A 23,492-nucleotide genomic window follows, 5' to 3' on the forward strand; every position below is an offset into this window, starting at 1 on the left:
CGCTGGGTGGCACACGCCTGCGTTATCGCACCCGCACGAGACAGGGGCGTCGTCTCCCAGTTGCTCCAGGCCTCTCCAGGTCTCCAAGGGACATCCTGCGGGCGTCGCATGCCGGAGGGTCCGGGTCTCTCCGTCTCCCGTGGTGTGCGAGGAGCATCCTGCGGGCGTCGCATGCCGGAGGGTCCGGGTCTCTCCATCTCCCGTGGTGTGCGAGGGGCATCCTGCGGGCGTCGCATGCCGGAGGGTCCGGGTCTCTCCGTCTCCCGTGGCCTCCGAGGGGCATCCTGCGGGCGTCGCATGCCGGAGGGTCCGGGTCTCTCCGTCTCCCGTGGCCTCCAAGGGGCATCCTGCGGGCGTCGCATGCCGGAGAGTCCGGGTCTCTCTGTCTCCCGTAGCCTCCGAGGGGCATCCTGCGGGCGGTCTCCATCTGCGGGGATGGGTGCCTCGACGTTTGCTCCTGCGATACACAATGAAGCATGCATGGTTAGACACGCAGGCAGTGATCAGGTGATATGGGGGAGGGGGCTATAGGGGAGGGGGGATATGGGGACGGGCTGTCGGTGGCTCACTTGCTAGTACGCCCCCGACCTCTGCATCAGCAACACCCGGTCCAGGTCCGCCAGCCAGTTCCAGGGCCCTTTCCTCGTGTTCGGTCAGTGGCCTCTCATCAGCGGGGTCTCCTCCAGTCCTCACATGCTCCCTGTTGTTGGGTGCGCGCTTCTCCTGTGGGGGGTGGTGGCAGGGGCAAAAGGCAACAGTGTTAGACAGGTATATGAATGCACGCCATCGGTTGCGCGTGTATTGCAGAGGTTAAGGTTAGGGCTGGATTCACTTGGGGATATGGGGGAGGGGGGATATGGGGGAGGGGGGATATGGGGAGGGGGGATATGGGGAGGGGGATATGGGGAGGGGGGATATGGGGAGGGGGGATATGGGGGAGGGGGGATATGGGGAGGGGGATATGGGGAGGGGGATATGGGGAGGGGGGATATGGGGGAGGGGGGATATGGGGGAGGGGGGATATGGGAAGGGGGGATATGGGGAGGGGGATATGGGGGAGGGGGGATATGGGGGAGGGGGGATATGGGGAGGGGGGATATGGGGGAGGGGGGATATCGGGAGGGGGGGATATGGGGGTATGGGGGAGGGGGGATATGGGGGAGGGGGGATATGGGGAGGGGGGATATGGGGAGGGGGATATGGGGGATATGGGGGAGGGGGGATATGGGGGAGGGGGGATATGGGGAGGGGGGATATGGGGAGGGGGGGGTGGAGGCTCACCCTGGCTGCTCTGACGAGGTTGTTCACCTTCTTGTGGCACTGGGTGCCTGTCCGTGGTGTCAGGGCCACAGCGGTGACGGCCTCTGCCACCTCCCTCCACAGACGCCGGCTGTGGCGTGGGGCAACTCTGCGGCCGTGCCCGGGATACAGGGCCTCCCTCCTCTGCTCCACTGCGTCCAGGAGCGCTTACACATCCCGTGACTGGAACCTCGGGGTTGAGCGGCGACCGTCCATCCAGTCGGGTGTTCCGTTCGGGTGTTCCGGTCGGGTGGGGGGGAGCAGCGCGTCCTTATGAGCTGTCACGCCGTGCGGCGTGTATGACGCTGCACGGCGTGAACCACGTGAGCCAGCGCGGATCCCGTCACGTCGCTGCTAGCCCATTTCGGGCCGGAGACTTCGCGACGTTTTTGGCAGCGTGATGCAGGTCGGATTTGCGCCGTTTTTTGCACCGATCGGCGGACTTTGCGCGATAACGGAGAATTTCGCCCAAGGGGTCACCCATTTAATGTGGAGATGAGGGGAAATGTCTTCTCTCAGAGGGTCGTGGGTCTGTGGAATTCTCTTCCACAGAGAGGGGTGGAGGCGGGGCCATTAAATATTTTTAAGGTTAAATTAGGTAGATTCTTGATTGGCAAGGAGGTCAAAGAGTATCGGGGATGGGAAGGAGAGTAGAGTTCAGGCCCTGATCAGATCAGCCATGATCTTATTGAATGGTGGAGCAAGCTCGAGGCCTGAATGGCCTACTCCTACTCCTAATTTGTATGTTTGTATATGTAGCCATCTAAGATGGCCTCCTGCAATGGACCATGGGAATTATGGCCAACCCAGGACACAGACAGATACAGAGCCTATGTGTATCAGAAACGCAGGTAGCCAGGCCTGATCGAAACCCCCGCTCGTTTGCATTTCAATGGCCCATTTTCCCAGGACAATAGAACTCCAATCAAGCAACCGGTACAGCCACAGACTGATCGGCGCCACTCCCTTTACTCAGAAAGCCCAACTGCCAAGGTCAATGACCGCTAAGGACCCGCCCAGCTACCAAGGCAGCCGCCCCTTTATTGGCTGAAATCGAAGACAGTGATCAGAGCCCTGTCGAACTATTGGGGGCAAGGTTAAGGACTGCCCCAAAGAGTGCGAAATCCCAGAGGGATAAAAGAGGATGCAGCCGTGTGTTCTGTCTCTCTTGGATCCAGCCCGTGCCAACCCAATCATAGCAGGAACAGCCAGTCAAGTTCAAGACCAACGATCGCTACCTGACGGATGAGCCCAGCAGAGACAGAGCCACTTCGAACCAGCCAAGTGAAATCCAGATAAACGCCTTGTCCATTTGCACAGTGCCGGTCGCTCTGAAGTTAAGGATAGGTTATTGTAGATGATAAGTGTAGTTTAACTCGTAGTAGATATTGTGTTTGCATGTCGCGATAACTCTTGTGTATGTAAATAAATCATCTTTTAAACTAACTAACTGGTTGTGTGGTCATTTGATCAATATAAGGGAAAGCTTGTAGTTCACCAACATCATTAATATTAGCAACAATTGGCGACGCTGTTGGGATCGAGAACGGTCAACATATAAATGTTCGGATTTAGATTCCTGGGTAGTAGTGTCCACCGGAGTATTGTTTCACAGGCATCAAATTCCACTGGGGTGCAGTTGCCTATCTGTTCACGTTCTCTGAGATAAGGGTTCTGCAGATACACCTGCCATAAGACCATAAGACAGAGGAGCAGAATTATGCCACTCGGCCCATCGAGCCTGCTCCGCCATTCAATCATGGCTGATATTTTTCTCATCCCATTCTCCTGTCTTTTTCCCATAACCCCTGATCCCCTTATCTCTGTCTTAACGACACTCGGTGATTTGGCCTCCACAGTCTTCTGCAGCAAAGAGTTCCACAGATTCACCACTCTCTGGCTGAAGAAATTCCTCCTCATCTCTGTTTTAAAGGATCGTCCCTTTAGTCTGAGATGGTGTCCTCTGGTTCTAGTTTTTCCTAAAAGTGGAAACATCCTCTCCGCGTCCACTCTATCCAGGCTTCGCAGTATCCTGTAAGTTTCAATAAGATCCCCCTCATCCTTCTAAACTCTGGTACCTCATCATGTAGCTATTCTTATTGTGAGCTTAGATGATGTGAGTCAGGTAAATATTCAAATCGAGTGGGTCAAGTCCTATCCTGACCTCAACGCCTCCAGCAAGAGTCAGTGAACTGTAATCTGGAACAAGAACCTTGGGTAATGTTCTCCTCCTAAGGCTGGCTGAGAGTATTACGGACCTCTGGGACTCCCTACTCCGTGGCTCAGAATTGTACACAGAAGGTCTGGATCTCAGAATTACCTTGTAACATGGTTGTTCCCTGTCAACTTTACCAGCTGAACCATTGGGAACTTGAGGCATCAAAAATAATGTGTGAAATGTCAGTCAAAATGGTCTGAGCTATATGTCGGTGTTTTAAATCAACAAAAGCTGATCAGCCCGAAGAATGACTTACCTCAGAAAACAATGAGCTGCTGAAATCAGCCATGTGCTCGCCACAACTGTAGCCCCACAATCATGACCAATGCCAGTTATACTTAGACTGACTTGCCATGGATACTCCCCAATGGTCGCTGCCTTGCCTCCCACAATTCTGTTAGATATCAAGGGGGTACCACAGCCTAGAAAAGAAGCACACAAAAGATGTTCAAAACCAAACATCTAACTGTCCACAGTTTAAAAAAAAAAATTTAGAGTACCCAATTCATTTTTTCCAATTAAGGGGCAATTTAGCATGGGCAATCCACCTACCCTGCACATCTTTGGGTTGTGGGGGCGAAACCCATGCAAACATGAGGAGAATGTGCAAATTCCACATGGACAGTGACCCAGAGCCGGGATCAAACCTGGGACCTCGGCGCCGTGAGGCAGCAGTGCTAACCACTGCGCCACCGTGCTGCCCCACTGTCTACAGTTAAATTAGAAGAAGGCTACATCCTGAGTGCTCTTTTAAACACGGATATTGACAGACTCAGCTAGTAAGGATGTCCCAGGTACATCACATGGATTCCCAGCATTGCCGGTATGTTCTTGGGCAGGGAATGCATCAGGAGCCAATCTGTTCATGTCCACCCCTTCCAGATCTTTCCTGACAGAATCATGACAGATGTACACATACATGGGGCTGGATTCTCTGTTGCTCGATGCCGATATCGTAATCGACGACGGGTCGGTGAATCCACTCTCACGCCCAAATCAGGGCTGCCGCCGGTTTGATGCCGGCCAGTCATGCTGCGCCCCCTCCAAAATGGCGTCATCGCACCACGCGCTGTGGCAATGGTGTGGGCGTGTCATCGGCAGGCCCTCCCATGATGTTCTGCCCCCGATGGCCCGAGTTCATGACCGCGTAGGACATGTGTGGTCTCAGCGACTGGGAACCCGGCGTGGCGGCAGCGGACTGTATTCAGCGCCGCCACACTCGGCCGGGATCCGTGCCGCTGGCCGGGGGGTCCTTCGCGAGAACTTTGGGGACTGGTGGGGGATGGCCAGGGGGCATCCTGCGGGGCCGCGGATGGAGGGTCGGGTCCACGCACGGCCGCGCCATGTTGTACGGCACGACCACTGCAGGTCATCGCCGTGCGCATGCGTGCCCACGGATCTGGCCATTCTCCAGCCGTTTTCGGCACAGGAGCCGGGAGTTTCACCTGGCGCCGCTGCTAATCCCTCACTGGTCCTCACTGGAATCGGTCGTAAAACGCCCGCAAATTCTCAGTTTGAGCTGGCACTTAGTCGTTGAAACGGAGAATCCAGCCCATGGTCTTTAATGTCCACCTAACTCTGTGATATACCTGTCCTGGGAATGTTCGACAGGATAGTGGAGAGGGAACTTTGTTCCATATCCAAGTTATGTTGCACCGGACCAGGACATATTTGATACTAGTCATGAGTGGAGGGAGCTGCTGGCTAAATGGAATGGTGGTTAAAGTAATGGCAAGAGGGGATTTTCAAGCTAGAACCTGAATCTGGCCGCCTTACACTTCATTTAATTAGATAACAGTTGGACAAAGGGCCCCAAGGAATGCGTACCTACTCATTCTTAACAGTTGCACATACTACTCAACATGCAACCAAAGCATGCCGTTTTTGAAAAAGGAAGATAGTGCCAATATCAGGAATAAGGTGGGTGACCTTAAGGCATGGATCGGTACTTGGGACTACGATGTGGTTGCCATCACGGAAACTTGGATAGAAGAGGGGCAGAAATGGTTGTTGGAGGTCACTGGTTATAGATGTTTCAATAAGATTAGGGAGGGTGGTAAAAGAGGTGGGGGGGTGGCATTATTAATTAGAGATAGTATAACAGCTGCAGAAAGGCAGTTCGAGGAGTATCAGCCTACTGAGGTAGTATGGGTTGAAGTCAGAAATAGGAAAGGAGCAGTCACCTTGTTAGGAGTTTTCTATAGGCCCCCCAATAGTAGCAGAGATGTGGAGGAACAGATTGGGAAACAGATTTTGGAAAGGTGCAGAAGTCACAGGGTAGTAGTCATGGGTGACTTTAACTTCCCAAACATTGAGTGGAAACTCTTTAGATCAAATAGCTTGGATGGGGTGGTGTTTGTGCAGTGTGTCCAGGAAGCTTTTCTAACACAGTATGTAGATTGTCCGACCAGAGGAGGGGCAATATTGGATTTAGTACTTGGTAATGAACCAGGGCAAGTGATAGATTTGTTAGTGGGGGAGCATTTTGGAGATAGTGACCACAATTCTGTGACTTTCACTTTAGTAATGGAGAGGGATAGGTGCGTGCAACAGGGCAAGGTTTACAATTGGGGGAAGGGTAAATACGATGTTGTCAGACAAGAATTGAAGTGCATAAGTTGGGAACATAGGCTGTCAGGGAAGGACACAAGTGAAATGTGGAACTTGGTCAAGGAACAGGTACTACGTGTCCTTGATATGTATGTCCCTGCCAGGCAGGGAAGAGATGGTCGAGTGAGGGAACCATGGTTGACAAATGAGGTTGAATGTCTTGTTAAGAGGAAAAAGGAGACTTATGTAAGGCTGAGGAAACAAGGTTCAGACAGGGCGTTGGAGGGATACAAGATAGCCAGGAGGGAACTGAAGAAAGGGATTAGGAGAGCTAAGAGAGGGCATGAACAATCTTTGGCGGGTAGGATCAAGGAAAACCCCAAGGCCTTTTACACATATGTGAGAAATATGAGACTGACTAGAGCGAGGGTAGGTCCGATCAAGGGAGATTGTGTATTGAGTCTGAAGAGATGGGAGAGGTCTTGAACGAGTACTTTTCTTCTGTATTTACAAATGAGAGGGGCCATATTGTTGGAAAGGACAGTGTGAAACAGACTGGTAAGCTCGAGGAAATACTTGTTAGGAAGGAAGATGTGTTGGGCATTTTGAAAAACATGAGGAGAGACAAGTCCCCCGGGCCTGATGGGATATATCCAAGGATTCTATGGGAAGCAAGAGATGAAATTGCAGAGCCGTTGGCAATGATCTTTTCGTCCTCGCTGTCAACAGGGGTGGTACCAGGGGATTGGAGAGTGGCGAATGTCGTGCCCCTGTTCAAAAAAGGGACTAGGGATAACCCTGGGAATTACAGGCCAGTTAGTCTTACTTTGGTGGTAGGCAAAGTCATGGAAAGGGTACTGAAGGATAGGATTTCTGAGCATCTGGAAAGACACTGCTTGATTAGGGATAGTCAGCACGGATTTGTGAGGGGTAGGTCTTGCCTTACAAGTCTTATTGAATTCTTTGAGGAGGTGACCAAGCATGTGGATGAAGGTAAAGCAGTGGATGTAGTGTACATGGATTTTAGTAAGGCATTTGATAAGGTTCCCCATGGTAGGCTTCTGCAGAAAGTAAGGAGGCATGGGATAGTGGGAAATTTGGCCAGTTGGATAACGAACTGGCTAACCGATAGAAGTCAGAGAGTGGTGGTGGATGGCAAATATTCAGCCTGGATCCCAGTTACCAGTGGCGTACCGCAGAGATCAGTTCTGGGTCCTCTGCTGTTTATGATTTTCATTAATGACTTGGATGAGGGAGTTGAAGGGTGGGTCAGTAAATTTGCAGACGAAACGAAGATTGGTGGAGTTGTGGATAGTGAGGAGGGCTGTTGTCGGCTGCAAAGAGACATAGATAGGATGCAGAGCTGGGCTGAGAAGTGGCAGATGGAGTTTAACCCTGAAAAGTGTGAGGTTGTCCATTTTGGAAGGACAAATATGAATGCGGAATACAGGGTTAACGGTAGAGTTCTTGGCAATGTGGAGGAGCAGAGAGATCTTGGGTTCTATGTTCATACATCTTTGAAAGTTGCCACTCAAGTGGATAGAGCTGTGAAGAAGGTCTATGGTGTGCTAGCGTTCATTAACAGAGGGATTGAATTTAAGAGCCGTGAGATGATGATGCAGCTGTACAAAACTTTGGTACGGCCACATTTGGAGTACTGTGTACAGTTCTGGTCGCCTCATTTTAGGAAGGATGTGGAAGCTTTGGAAAAGGTGCAAAGGAGATTTACCAGGATGTTGCCTGGAATGGAGAGTAGGTCTTACGAGGAAAGGTTGAGGGTGCTAGGCCTTTTCTCATTAGAACAGAGAAGGATGAGGGGCGACTTGATAGAGGTTTATAAGATGATCAGGGGAATAGATAGAGTAGACAGTCAGAGACTTTTTCCCCAGGTGGAACAAACCATTACAAGGGGACATAAATTTAAGGTGAATGGTGGAAGATATAGGGGGGGTGTCAGAGGTAGGTTCTTTACCCAGAGAGTAGTGGGAGCATGGAATGCACTGCCTGTGGAAGTAGTTGAGTCGGAAACATTAGGGACCTTCAAGCAGCTATTGGATAGGTACATGGATTACGGTAAAATGATATAGTGTAGATTTATTTGTTCTTAAGGGCAGCACGGTAGCATTGTGGATAGCACAATTGCTTCACAGCTCCAGGGTCCCGGGTTCGATTTCGGCTTGGGTCACTGTCTGTGCGGAGTCTGCACTTCCTCCCCGTGTCTGGGTGGGTTTCCTCCGGGTGCTCCGGTTTCCTCCCACAGTCCAGAGATGTGCAGGTTAGGTGGATTGGCCATGATAAATTGCCCTTAGTGTCCAAAATTGCCCTTAGTGTTGGGTGGAGGTGTTGACCTAGGGTAGGGTGCTCTTTCCAAGAGCTGGTGTGGACTCGTTGGACCGAATGGCCTCCTCCTGCACTGTAAATTCTATGATAACGTATGATTAATCTAGGACAAAGGTTCGGCACAACATCGTGGGCCGAAGGGCCTGTTCTGTGCTGTATTTTTCTATGTTCTATGTAGTCGGGAGTCAAAACAAAATTCCTCAGACAAAATGTCATGTTAAAGGATTGAAGGAAAGTGACTTAGCCTCCATTCAAGCCTAGGACTGATCTACCCTGCCCTACTGCATCTTGTTGGCGGATTGTACAGGTGAGAACTAATGCATAATCCTCTAATATCCAAGCAACAGAATGCCCTTTATTACATTCACATTTTTAGGCTGTAAACACCTGCCGTGTATGGTCTCCATGGAAATCTGACCTTCAATTAAAACTTACTGCAGTCCGTCTCATCCGACTGGTCCAAGCAGTCATTTGTGTTGTCACACTCCGGGTTGGACTTTGCAAGGCATTGGCCATTGCTGCAGACGTAATTCCCAGCTGAGCAACCTGCTGTATTACAAAGAACAAAGCATTAGTCCCCTTAAACGTAACAGGGCTGAGATTTATATAGGAACAGGCCTTCGAAGATCTTTTTGAGGCAGCAGAAACTGGAAGGAAAAACACCCCCACCCCTGCTATCAACCCTGCAAGGTCCTACTTACTAACATCCGGGGCATGTACCAAAACTATCCCACAGACTAGTCAAACAATAGGCTGACATAGTCATACACATCAAATTGTACCGTATAGACAATGTGGCAGACACCACCATCACCATCCCTGGGTATGCCTTGTATCACTGGAAGGGCAGATCAGCGCAGGTGATGACAGAGTGGTATACAGTCAGGAGGTAATTGCCCTTGGGAGGCCTCAACATTGACTGCTGACCGAATGAAGCCTCATGGCATCAGGCCAAACATGGAAACCTCCTGCTGATTAGCACCTACCTCCTCACCTTTGCTGATGAATCAGTACTCCTCCATGATGAACATCACTTGGAAGAAGTACTCAGGGTGGCAGGGGCACAGAATGAACTCTGGGTGGGGGACCTCGTAAAAAGGAAGGTGGCTGTGGTTGTTGGAGGCCAATCATCTCAGCCCGAGGGCATCACTGTAAAATTGTACAGGTCGCTGTTTAGCACAGGGCTAAATTGCTGGTTTTGAAAGCAGACCAAGACAGGCCAGCAGCACGGTTCAATTCCCGTAACAGCCTCCCTGAACAGGCGCCGGAATGTGGCGACTAGGGGCATTTCACAGTAACTTCATTTGAAGCCTACTTGTGACAATAAGTGATTCTCATTTCATTTTATAGACCCAACCATCTTCAGCTACCTAATTAATGACCCTCCTCCACCATGAGGTCAGAAGTGGGGATGTTTGTTGTGATTGTACGATGTGCAGTATCATTCACAACAGATACTGAAACGGTCAGTTTTACCAGTGCCCATATACAGAAACACCTGGATAACGTTCTGGCTGAAGTCTCTGAGTACTGTCACAATTACCAGGGCAATCAAAGTAGAGGAGTTCCAAACTTCACTGGGGTCAACCCCACTGAACGTAAAGTTTTGTCAAATTACGATGGCACATGGACGGCACGGTGATGCAGTGGTTAGCACTGCTGCCTCACGGCACTGAGGATCCGGGTTCGATCCCAGCCCCGGGTCACTGTCCGTGTTGAGTTTGCAGGTTCTCCCATTGTCTGTGTGAGTCTCACCCCCGCAACCCAAAGATGTGCAGGATAGGTGTATTGGGCATGCTCCCTGATGCCATTGTGCACATGCGCTATGTCAAGGTCAGCAGGCGTGTGCACAAATCGGATGCGGGCCCACCAACAATTAAAGGGCCAATTAAGACCATTAACAAGGCAATAAGCTGTGCTGTTGCACTGCCTGTGCGATTTTCAGCTCATCACATAGGCAAAACGGGTGGACATTAATCATGTTTTTATCATTTCCTCATCCAAGCGCGGGGTAAAGGGACCCTGGAGCACCAGCACTTTCTATCATTGCAGGTTTGTTGCTGTGTGCATAGAGTTGATCATGGGTTTCTTAGTATTTGTTTAGATTTTCAAGCCTGTATTTCAGGACCATATCAACCCTGGAAGAATTTTCTGAGGATTGAAGCACAGTGATCCCTCATTTGTAACTGGTAGGAAGCTGGATTGAAATAGAACAAAGAGCAATACAGCACAGGAACAGGCTCTAAATGAAAAATAAAGAATTGAACAAGGAAGAATCTGATAGGGATCTAGCTGCACTGAGGACGTGCAAGTTGCAGATTAGCCTAGTAGCAGATACTTTGTTAAGCAACGTGGAGACTAGCAGTCTAGGACCTAGATCACAGCCACACCCAGAATCAAGATGTTGTACAGGAGAAAAGCAGAGTAAGTCTGTCTGTGTCAGACTCTGGATGTTCTACTTTAGAGGGTGGGTTTAGCTCAGTGGGCTAGATTGCTAGTTTGTGATGCAGAACAAGGCTAGCAGCGCGGGTTCAATTCCCGTACCAGCTTACCCAAACAGGTGCCGGAATGTGGTGACTAGGGGTTTTCACAGTAACTTCATACTTGTGACAATAAAAGGTTCTTATTCTTCTTATTAGAAGAAAGGTTCCCAAAAGAAAGCTACAGGTCCTGCCTGGTAATTATTTGCTGAATTTGGCTCATTGTGTTAAAATCTATGCGATGCTGTTTTGGGGAAGGTATATTCTTGGAGTTTAGGAAAGTAGGTAGATTTGGATTGGGGTTAATTTAAGCATATTGTCTGGATAACCATTATTATATTTTTAAAAAATAATCTTAGAGTACCCAATTATTTTTTTTCCAATTAAGGGGCAATTTAGCATGGCCAATCCACCTAACCTGCACATCTTTGGTTTGTGGGGGTGAATCCCACACAGACATGGGGAGAATGTGCAAACTCCACACGGACAGTGACCCAGGGTAGGGATTTGAACCCGGGTCCTCAGCGCCATAGTCCCAGTGCTAACCACTGCACCACATGCCACCCTACCATTATTATAGCTAATTGTAAATGTTGTTATTTACTGTTGCCTTTCTTATTGTTTGTTTTAAAGTTTAATAAACATTTTGTTATTTGAATAATTTACAACAAGACTGACCTCTTTCCTCACAGGGTTTCATCTCTTTTCTCGAATGTTTTCAAAATCGCAAACAATAAATAGTTAAGAACCGCCATTCCAAATTTCCCCTCTGGGATTTGAGATGCTCCTCGTATTGAACATCAGCTGGGTTTGTAACACAAGGCACCTGTCCTCTGCATCTGAACTAATGGGAATAGTGTTTGATGTGTTGGGTGCTCTGGATCCGTGGAACACATACAGGCCACCAACACTTAAAATAGTACAACATTATTTTATTAAGTTAGAAACTGTTGAACATACTTTCACTGTGGGTTAACACGATGTTAGATTAAACTAAAGACCTATGCCTGTCCTAACCAGTCTATGCACTCAGCACATGCTGAAGATCTGTGCTGTAAGCTCGGTCCTTCTGAGAAGCTGCATCCCGAATGAGCGGGAACTCTGATGCCCTCTGTCGATATAGTGAATGTGCTCTAACTGGTGATTGGCTGCGGTGTTGTGTGTGTTGATTGGTCCTGCTGTGTGTCCATCAGTGTGTGTGTCTGCACCATGATATACTGGTGTATATTATGACAGTGTATTCTGCTGGTGGGACCTCCTCTGAAGAGGAAGAGAGGAGCAGGAGGGAGAGTAGGCCAGGTGAGCGTGGGCAGCATCCCAGAGAGAGATCTGTAAGAGAAAAGGCAGAAGTTCAGTCGGTGCAGGGCCAGCAGGAAAGCTAAGATGGGAGGGTTCACCAAAGATGCCATTACCCAGTGGCTAGAGTGTACAGGCAGCGCTCCAACTACCTCCAAATGTCCAAGGTCCAGAACCACAGGAGGCTCCGCCTCTCCAGGGACACACTGGCATGATACATCAAGAAATCACCTCCAACTGTGTGGAAGGACACCCTATTAGCCCTCAACGCCTATGCTTCCAATTCCTTTCAGGACTCAGTCGGGAATCTGTGCGGTGTGCCTTAATAAGCTGCACACAATTGCGACCAGCTGCCGACTGTTACTATCTTCATACAAGTCCGCACGTTCATCCACTATCGGACAGACGAGGGCAGCCAGGTGGAGAGAGAGCACAAGGCTTTGCAATGACGACTGGGTTGCCCGCACCCAGGGTGTAATAGATTGCATGCATGTGGCCATCGAAGCACCAGCAGGTGAACTGGGAGGGTTTTTTTAACAGAAAGGGGTTCCACTCAATGAATGTCCAAATCATCTGTGACCGCAGGACACAGATGCTCCAAGTTTGTGCCCGTTACCCTGGAAGCTCACACAATGCTTATAATATGCAGCACTCACAGATACCAAGGCTGTTTGTCGATTAGATGGATGGTTCCTGGGTGACGAGGGTTATCCCTTGAAGAGGTAGCTGATGACTTCATTCCGTCGCCCAAGAACTGAGGCCAAGGAGGGATACAACAGGAGTCATGCTTCGCCAAGTGTTGTGGTGGAGAGGACCATCGGGCTGTTCAAGATGTGTTTCACCAGCAGCCGGATTCTCTGACCCCCCCCCGCCGGGTCGGAGAATCCCCGGGGGGGGGCGGCGCGAATCCTGCCCCGACGGCGGCTGTCGTATTCTCCGGCGCCGGGTTTCAGGCGTGGGTGGGGTTCATGCCACGTCGGTCGGGGGCCGTTGGCAGCGGCCCCCCCCCCGGCAATTCTCTGGGCCCCGATGGGCCAAGCGGCCGTCCGTTTCTGGCCAGTCCCGTCGGTGTGGATTAGACATGGTTCCACACGGCGGGACCTGGCAGGTAAGTCGGCTGATGCGGTCCTCGGGGGGGGGGGGGGGGGGATCCGACCCTGGGTGGGGGGGGGGGCCCCCACAGTGGCCCGGCCCACAATCGGGACCCACCGATCTGCGGACGGGCCTGTGCAGAGCGGTGCACTCCTTCCTTTCGCGCCGGCCCCTGTAGGACTCCGGCGTGGAGAAGACAACCCCCTGCGCATGCACGAGATCACGCCGGCCCTCCGGCATATACGCAAACCCGCGCAGTCCCTTCGCCGACGGCTGGCGCGGTGCCAACCGCTCCGGTGTCCACCTAGCCCCCGGAAGTGCGGAGAAGTCCGCACTTTCGGGGGCTGTTGGCGCTGGAGTGGGTCGCGCCAGTTTTCCTGCCGGCGTGGGGACTTAGTCCCGCGAAAGGAGAATCCCAGTGGTGTCTGGACTGATCAGGGGGAGCATTGCAATATCCTCCAGAGAGTGTTTCCCTTATTGCCGTGGCATGCTGCGCCCTGCAAAACCTGCCTCTGGCAAGGGAATACCCAGTGGAGGAGATCTACCCATGTGTTGAAGATCAAGACAGTGAACTGCCACCCAGTGAGGGAGCACAGCTGTTGCAGCCTGAGGCAACCAGAAATCCTTACATGCTGTAACCGGCAACCTTTAAATCAATTTAATGCAAGTGTTTATTATTTTTAATGTGGATGTTTTAAGTGGAGAAAACTGGACATAATAAAATATATCATTGTTATAATGGGAAGAAACTCAGGAGGTTTAATAGAGTGGCAGCTGAGTGTTCCCTAATCTACTCTCACAGCATGCAATTTACAACTGTAGTCATTGCGACCATCGGAAGATTTTAAGAATAATGGATTCTAATTATTGGGCAATTTAAAGGTTAAAAGCCTGGGGTTAGAGTGTGCTTACCAGCAGTGGTCATTTAAAAAAATAATAATCCTGTTTTGCAGAGCCTGGGAGCTTTCAGGAGCCAGAAAGTAAAATTGACCAGAGAAATGTATTTTTCAGTCTGGGCTAATGCACTGTGGTTTGACTGGGGAAAGTCCCTGGGGAGTTAATGTACTTTCAGCCTGGAAAGTTATTTTGTTTTCCGGCGTGGGGAGATGATGTCAGTGCTGGGTGGAGCTGAGTGGAATGGGTGGAATGTGGCGACTAGGGGCTTTTCACAGTAACTTCATTGCAGTGTTAATGTAAGCCTCCTTGTGACAATAAAGATTATCATTATTAAAAGATTAATAATATTTAAAAGCAGATCAGTCTTGTCTGAGGACCAGGAAGAAGCTGATCATGCCAGGCGAACCAGCTTTTTGAAGACATTCAGCCAGTCTGAAAGTGTCCTAACAGGAGCCAAAAGTCTGTTCTGTAAAGCGAATATTACTCTATGCCATGCTGACTTTTAAGAGGATTTGAGAGCTTATGTTTATTTTCTAGTTGTTTACTGGGAAATTGAGTAGGATTTTTTAAGGGGTAAATGTAAGCTATTCTTGTCGGTTGTGAAATTAGAGTTTGATATTATATTCATGGCTGTTGCAGTGGTTAGCACTACTGCCTCACAGCACCGAGAAACCGGGTTTGATCCTGGCCCCAGGTCACTGTCCATGTGGAGTTTCCACATTCTCCCTATGTCCTCACCCTCACAACCCAAAGATGTGCAAGGTAGGTGGATTGACCACGCTAAATTGTCCCTTAATTGGACAAAAAAAGTTTTGAAAAAATATTGTATTCATAATAAAATTTAGTGTTTAAAAATACCAAATCCCTATTTCTTCATGCAACCACTCCTGGAGCAAAGTATTCTTTCTGCAAAGTCTTACAAAATAAACTAAAATATTGGGGTTTCTGTCCAGTATCCTAGCCACTGTTGGGGTTTGGTCTGGGATCGTAATAACGTGGTATTAAAATAGGATTTCAACAGATGTGCCACTAGCCAATATCAGCATCTGAAATTCGAAAGTCCATCTAAAAATACTGGCCAACTCAGTGTAAAAGCAGTTCTTCAGCGTGAAGATGCTCAGCAAACGCTTATAGGAGTTCTAAAGACCCAGGAGGCCAAGTGGTCGGCTGAATGCTGGCTTACTCTCGGCCTAAAGAATCTACCCTAAGACGGTAAATACACACACAGTATTAGTCCCACTTGGGACAACCAACATGCCGGTCCCTGTCTGGGTCGGCCTTTATACACGATAATTATGAGCCCCAGCTGGGTAGGCCTCCAGCCACTAGCAGGGAAGATCATATTCCATGAGCAGTACGAGATCAATTGGCGTATCCCGTGGGCCTCGTGTGGGTTATTACAGGAGTAACCTGGAAGAATAATTGCAAAACAATTTATACAATACAATGTTAAAAAAAAATATACGTACCAGCTTTCTTGGCCATGTGTTGTTGAGACAATTCTTTTTGAGCTCCATGTATCCCTGTTTTTAGGAAAAGAAGATGAATACAGTGAGAGTATGTATTGGTAGCAGAACAAAACTGACCATGAATGGCCTTCCTAGACGGCACAATGACTAATTATGCTGCCCACTTTGGTAGTGTGCGGTACAAGGTTCTACATTCAATTCCCAGTTTGTGCTGATTTCAGTCAGAAGAACAGCACTGAAACAGACCTCAGTGTACCGGGTTCAGGGTAGGCCAAGAGGGGTTTCTCCTTTGTTATCCACTGTCTCCTGCTGGACCATGATTTCATTGCAGATGTTGGGTGAGGCCACGGTAGGTCCTAATGTTCCTAATGATGGGCGGCCCTCTGATATTCCCCAGCTGGACACAAAGACGAACAGGCCCTTGGGTGAGTTAACTACCTGGATGCCTGCAATACCCCGCACACGACCCCCAGGGACACCTCAATTTATCTCCCCTTGGGACCTGTGGATTACGAGCACCCCCACTGGTGGGCAGAGACCTGCCCAGCTGGTGATTGTAAATCCACCTTATAAAAGTCAGCCCGGACTGGGATCGGCGTGATCGGTAGTAAGCCACGTTGCATCCTTTACTTTGTGTTGGTTTATTAAATACTCTTTAATTTACCTTCCCGGCCTTCCTGAGCTTTTATAAAGCCTAAGAAGGCAGAAAACTAAGGAAGAAACATTGGATGGATCAGGAACATAAAACTAAATGGAGAGGGAGGGATGAGAAAACAGTGAACTGAATTCACAATCATTTTGTTGTACTCACCAAAATAAACGCCCAGGATAATGGCAGCTATGATGAGACACAAGAACAATACAGCAAAAAACAGCTTAAAGCGAAGTGTGTTCCTGAATTCTGTCTTCGGCTCTGTGATTGGCAGTTTGTCCAAATCTTTGCAGTTCAGTTCCATGATAGTGCCGATAGTTACTCTGCAAAATAAACCATCTCTGTAAGGCAAGATTGGAAAGGGGATTAACAGGCCTTACGGAACAATCAGGAACACATCTAATTCCATGAGGTCACCCAGCCAGGCCTAGGCACTGGGTGGAGTGGGAGACCTCCACCCAAGCAGAACTCGCCTCCGGGCTATCAACGAGTCAAAGGTGAGGACATCCGCCTTCACCCCTCCCTGCAGCACCGGCGAGTCCAAGGCCCCGAAAATGGCCACCAGTGGACAAGGCTCCAGTTCGACATGAAGAATGTCTGACATGGTGTTAAAGAAAGCTTAACAACTTGGGACACGACCAGAACATACGAGTATGATTAGCCGGCCCCCCAGGACACTTATCCTTACCTTGGTCAGATGAGCCCTGTGTAGCACCTTGAACTGGATCAAATTAAGCTGAGCACAGAAGGATGTAGAGTGGACCCTACAAAGAGCCTCCTTCCACACCTCCTCATCCAGAATAAGACCCAATTCACCCTCATATTTTATCTTTACCTCATCCAACTGAGCTGACTCTGCTGATATAATCTGACCCTAAATACCTGAAATACTCCCCTCACCAGACCAAAGATAAAACCGTCTTCAACAGGGAGGATGGTGATACCGGGGAAATGAAGGAATAGTCTTCCGCAAAAAAAACATCGGCCAGACTCTCCGTTCCTGAGAATTTGACGCCGAGGCAGGATTAGTGGACTTCTACAACAGCAGAACAGAAGGGTGAGTAGGCTGCACTGTGCCCCTTGCACAAACCCCCCCCCCAATCCCACACACCTGTAACCGCCCCCCCCCCGACAAGGAGGGCAGCCGAACCCCCACCCTACAACACAGGTCGGCACCCATACCGGCCGCCATGGCTGGATGGCCTGGCCATTGAAGCCATCAGCTTCCCACCCTCTGGGCTGCATGCGTCGGACTGTCTAACACTGTACATTTTCTATTCCGCCTTCCCCCCACCCTGACCCAGGAGAAAGCCGCCCATAACCGGCGGGAGCGAGAGAAGACTGGAAGGGGACTGCCGAACCTGCGGCCCCTCACGGCAACAGAGCAGGGAACACTGGACATGGTCGGCGGGCCCCAAGAAAGGGCAGTTGCCAGGGTGGCGGTCGGCATCAGGCAAGGAAGAGAGACCCCTCTGAGTTGCGGTTCCCTGTGACATGTGTGTCACAACGCCCAGCTCCCCCAACACTACCCTCACAGTACCTTCACACCCTCACACCCTCCCACCCACCAACACCCTCACACCCTCCACCCTCACACCCACCACCACCCTCACACACTCCACCCACCACCACCCCCACACCCTCCCACCCACCACCGCCCTCACACCCTCCACCCTCACACCCACCACCACCCTCACACACTCCACCCACCACCACCCTCACACCCACCACCCACCACCACCCTCACACCCTCCCACCCACCACCACCCTCACACCCACCACCCACCACAACCCTCACACCCTCCCACCCACCACCACCCTCACACCCACCGTCACCCTCACTCCCTCCACCCACCACCACCCTCCACCCACCACCACCCTCACACACTCCCACCCACCCTCACACCCTCCACCAACCACCACCCTCACTCCCTCCCACCCACCACCACCCTCACACCCTCCCACCCACCACCACCATCACACCCTCCCCACCCTCACACCCTCCACACACCACCACCCTCACACCCTCCACCCACCACCACCCCACCCTCACACCCTCCACCCACCACCACCATCACACCCTCACACCCTCCACCCTCACACCTCCACCCACCACCACCCTCACACCCTCCCCACCCCCACACCCTCCACACACCACCACCCTCACACCCTCCACCCACCACCACCCCACCCTCACACCCTCCACCCACCACCACCATCACACCCTCACACCCTCCACCCTCACACCCTCCACCCACCACCACCCTCACACCCTCCCCACCCCCACACCCTCCACACACCACCACCCTCACACCCTCCACCCACCACCACCCCACCCTCACACACTCCCACCCACCACCACCCTCCATCCCTCCCACCCACCACCACCCTCACACCCTCCCCCCACCACCACCCTCACTCCCTCCCACCCACCACCACTCTCACACCCTCCACCCACCACCACCCTCACACCCTCCACCCACCACCACCCTCACACCCTCCACCCACCACCACCCTCACCCCCTCCACCCACCACCACCCCCACACCCTCCACCCACCACCACCCTCACCCCCCCCACCCACCACCACCCTCACACCCTCCACCCACCACCACCCTCACACCCTCCACCCACCACCACCCTCACACCCTCCACCCACCACCACCCTCACACCCTCCACCCACCACCACCCTCACTCCCTCCACCCACCACCACCCCCACACCCTCCACCCACCACCACCCTCACTTCCTCCACCCTCACACCCTCCACCCACCACCACCCCCACACCCTCCACCCACCACCACCCTCACACCCTCCCACCCAATACCACCCTCACTCACTCCACCCCCACACCCTCCACCCACCACCACCCTCACACCCTCCACCCACCACCACCCCCACACCCTCCACCCACCACCACCCTCACACCCTCCCACCCAATACCACCCTCACTCACTCCACTCCCACACCCTCCACACACCACCACCCTCACACCCTCCACCCACCACCACCCCGACACCCTCCACCCACCCCCACCCCCACACCCTCCACCCACCACCACCCTCACACCCTACCACCCAACACCACCCTCACTCCCCCCACCCCCACACCCTCCACCCACCACCACCCTCACACCCTCCCACCCAACACCACCCTCACTCCCTCCACCCTGACACCCTCCACACACCACCACCCTCACACCCTCCACCCACCACCACCCTCACACCCTCCACCCACCACCACCCTTCACCCTCCACCCACCCACACCCTCACACCCTCCACCCACCACCACCCCGACACCCTCCACCCACCCCCACCCCACACCCTCCACCTACCACCACCCTCACACCCTCCACCCACCACCACCCTCACACCCTCCACCCACCACCACCCTCACACCCTCTACAAACCACCACCCTCACACCCTCCACCCACCACCACCCCCACACCATCCCACCCACCACAACCCTCACACCTCCACACACCACCACCCCAACCTCATACCCTCCACCCACCACCACCCTCAAACCCTCCACCCACCACCACCTCACCCTCACACCCTCCACCCACCACCACCCTCACACCCTCCACCCACCACCACCCCACCCTCATACCCTCCACCCACCACCACCCTCACACCCTCCCACCCACCACCACCCTCACTCCCTGCCACCCACCACCACCCCCACACCCACCGCCACCCCCACACCCTCACACCCTCCACCCACCACCACCCCCACACCCTCACACCCTCCACCCACCACCACCCCCACACCCTCCCACCCACCACCACCTTCACACCCTCCCACCCACCACCACCTTCACAACCTCCACCCACCACCACCCTCACACCCTCTCACCCACCACCACCCCCACCCTCTCCACCCACCACCACCCTCACTCCCTACACCCACCACCACCCCCACACCCTCCACCCACCACCACCCTCACTTCCTCCACCCTCACACCCTCCACCCACCACCACCCTCACACCCTCCACCCACCACCACCCCCACACCCTCCACCCACCACCACCCCCACACCCTCCACCCACCACCACTCTCACACCCTCCCACCCAACACCATCCTCACTCCCTCCACCCCCACACCCTCCACCCACCACCACTCACACCCTCCCACCCAACACCACCCTCACTCCCTCCACCCTGACACCCTCCACACACTACCACCCTCACACCCTCCACCCACCACCACCCTCACACCCTCCACCCACCACCACCCTCACACCCTCCACCCACCCACACCCTCCACCCACCACCACCCCGACCCTCCACCCACCCCCACACCCTCCACCCACCACCACCCTCACACCCTCCACCCACCACCACCCTCACACCCTCCACCCACCACCACCCTCACACCCTCCACCCACCACCACCCTCACACCCTCCACCCTCCACCCACCACCACACCATCCCACCCACCACAACCCTCACACCTCCACATACCACCACCCCACCCTCATACCCTCCACCCACCACCACCCTCACACCCTCCACCCACCACCACCCCACCCCCACACCCTCCACCACCCCCACACCCTCACACCCTCCACCCACCACCACCCCCACACCCTCCCACCCACCACCACCTTCACACCCTCCCACCCACCACCACCTTCACAACCTCCACCCACCACCACCCTCACACCCTCTCACCCACCCCCACCCCCACCCCCTCCCACTCACTCCACCCTCACTTCCTCCAGCCACCACCACCCCCACACCCTCCCACCCACCACCACCCCACCCTCACTCCCTCCCACCGATCACCACCCTCACACCCACCACCACCCCCACACCCTCCACCCACCACCACCCTCACTCCCTCCCACCCACCACCTCCCTCACACCCACCACCACCCCACCCTCACACCCTCCACCCACCACCACCCTCACTCCCTCCCACCCACCCCAACCTCACACCCTCCCACCCACCACCACCCCCACACCACCCTCACACCCACCACCACCCTCACACCCTCCCACCCACCACCACCCCCACACCACCCTCACCCCACACCACCCTCACACCCACCACCCCCTCACACCCACCACCACCCTCACACCCGCCACCACCCCACACCACCCTCACACCCACACCATCCTCACCCCACACCACCCTCACACCCACCACCATCCTCACCCCCACGCCCACCACCACCCCCACACCACCCTCACACCCACCCTCACACCCACCCTCACACCCACCCTCACACCCACCCTCACACCCACACCACCCTCACCCCACACCACCCTCATACCCACCACCACCCTGTAATTGATAATATGGAAAGATGTGTCATTTGAAACATGGAAGTCTGGCAATATCTGGTCTGAGAGAAACATGAGAGAATACAGGGAAAGATCCCACAAAGGGGCTAGTTTAGCACACTGGGCTAAATCGCTGGCTTTTAAAGCAGACCAAGCAGGCCAGCAGCACGGTTCAATTCCTGTACCAGCCTCCCCGAACAGGCGCCGGAATGTGGCGACTTGGGGCTTTTCACAGTAACTTCATTTGAAGCCTACTTGTGACAATAAGCGATTTTCATTTCATTTCAAGGGTTAACAGCAGCTGCAAAGAGCAGGATTGTAAAATACAGATATCCTTGGTCAAGCAGGCTCGACAAACAAGACAAACAGGATTTTGAATGAAGCCAAAAACAATGCCTCACACCTTCATTGAAAGTAACTATCTTTGTAAGGGTCTGGAAAAGAATGGATGAGGTTCAGTTGAATTTGGTGATAATTCTAGGTGTGAAATTTTGCTAATACCAGGTAATTTAAAGAAAACTGGAGACTATCAGTCTACGAGAAACATAATTCAAAGCCAAAATCAAAGTCAAAATTATGAGCTGAGGACACAATTGGAAAATAAAACTATAGAAATGACAGGAATTAAAAGTAACACCTCTTGAAGTCAAAGCATTTTGAACATCACAAAGGAAACAATGTAATCAGATCTATGAGATGAAGTCATGTCAAAATGAATACTTAGTTGGATTAGAAAGTTTAGATCAAAGGTACTTTTTACAAACAAAGTTAAATAAGAGTTACTTTACAATAAAGTCCTAAAAACTAGATAACTGTTAGAAAAATATATAAACCCGAAGAAAGGGAACAACTACCAGAACCAGAACTCAGAGGGAGAGAGAGGAGAAGCAGAGAAGGAAGAAGCAGCTCAGACTCAGATTACAGTCAGCTCGGTCATGAGAAAGACAGGGTATAGCAGCCGAGCTAAACAGCTAATACATCTAAGAAAGACTAGAATTTACAGAGTAGGCAGAGTCAGCTCAGAGACAGCCAGCAGAACCAGCTCTCACAGCTCGGTACATGGGAAAGATAGACACAGCAACCGAGCTGACCAGCGAATACATCTAAAGAAGACCAGACTTTAAAGAAGATTGATTTTCAAGTTGGGCCTGAAGGTCCCTTCAACCAACCAGAAGGATCCAGAAGCAAGATCTTTATACCTTTCTGTAAAGACAGTAATTGCAGCTTTTTAAAGAAAAAAATATAATAATAAAATAACTTAATTTAACCTGAAATAGTGGTTATTCCAAAGTCTACTTTACTTACTTAGCAATGCGGGACCCAAGATCGAAGCTACTAAGTGGTAAGTAGATGAAATCTTCGGGGAAGGTATGGGTTATACCGGGGGATAACTTGAAAACATAGTTTGACCTGAATAGCACCCACTGAAGCCTGCATCGGAGTCAGGGAGTGAGAATCCCTGATCACCATTTAGAATATCGGCCCTTTTTGGTATAGGGGGACTTCTAAGAATAGTGGTGAGCTTTCAAAAACAACCCCCACACCATCCTCTCATGCACCACCACCCCCACACCACCCTCACACCCACACCCACGCCAACCACACACCCGCCCGCACACCCACAACACCCCTACACACCCGCTCCACCACCATCACCACCCCCACTGCCCCCTCCCAAACATACCCCCCTCCCTCCTCCCCAACACACCTCCACCACCTGCACTCCCCTCCACCCCCCCCCCCCCCCCCAGCCCGTGCTCTAATCATGCGTGATGTCTTGTGTCTTGCAGGAGGTGCTGGTGATGGGGCGGGTCCTTCTGGTGACCTCCGCTACCGACCCCAGCCACAGTCACAGCCAAAACCCCAGGTGCCGATCAGTGACGAGGACGACACCAGATGGCACGG

General features: G+C 52.3%; 1 protein-coding gene across 2 annotated transcripts in view; it reads right to left on the reverse strand.

Annotated features, from left to right (window-relative positions):
- tmprss9 (transmembrane serine protease 9) overlaps nucleotides 1-23,492 on the reverse strand; it is a 97,382-nt gene that overhangs the window by 58,315 nt on the left and 15,575 nt on the right. Inside the window, exons 2-5 of one of the 2 annotated variants that reach the window (XM_072482619.1) lie at nucleotides 16,453-16,616; nucleotides 15,642-15,695; nucleotides 8,843-8,956; nucleotides 3,774-3,939 (exon numbers count right to left, since the gene is read on the reverse strand). In XM_072482619.1, coding sequence (XP_072338720.1) covers nucleotides 3,774-3,939; nucleotides 8,843-8,956; nucleotides 15,642-15,695; nucleotides 16,453-16,597 — 479 coding nt within the window. In that variant the 5' untranslated portion in view covers nucleotides 16,598-16,616. Of the gene's footprint in view, nucleotides 1-3,773; nucleotides 3,940-8,842; nucleotides 8,957-15,641; nucleotides 15,696-16,452; nucleotides 16,635-23,492 lie in introns of both variants that reach the window. The other variant, XM_072482620.1, reaches the window with a different exon arrangement.

Source organism: Scyliorhinus torazame, chromosome 18 (assembly GCF_047496885.1).
Source record: "Scyliorhinus torazame isolate Kashiwa2021f chromosome 18, sScyTor2.1, whole genome shotgun sequence".
Lineage (NCBI taxonomy): Eukaryota > Metazoa > Chordata > Chondrichthyes > Carcharhiniformes > Scyliorhinidae > Scyliorhinus > Scyliorhinus torazame.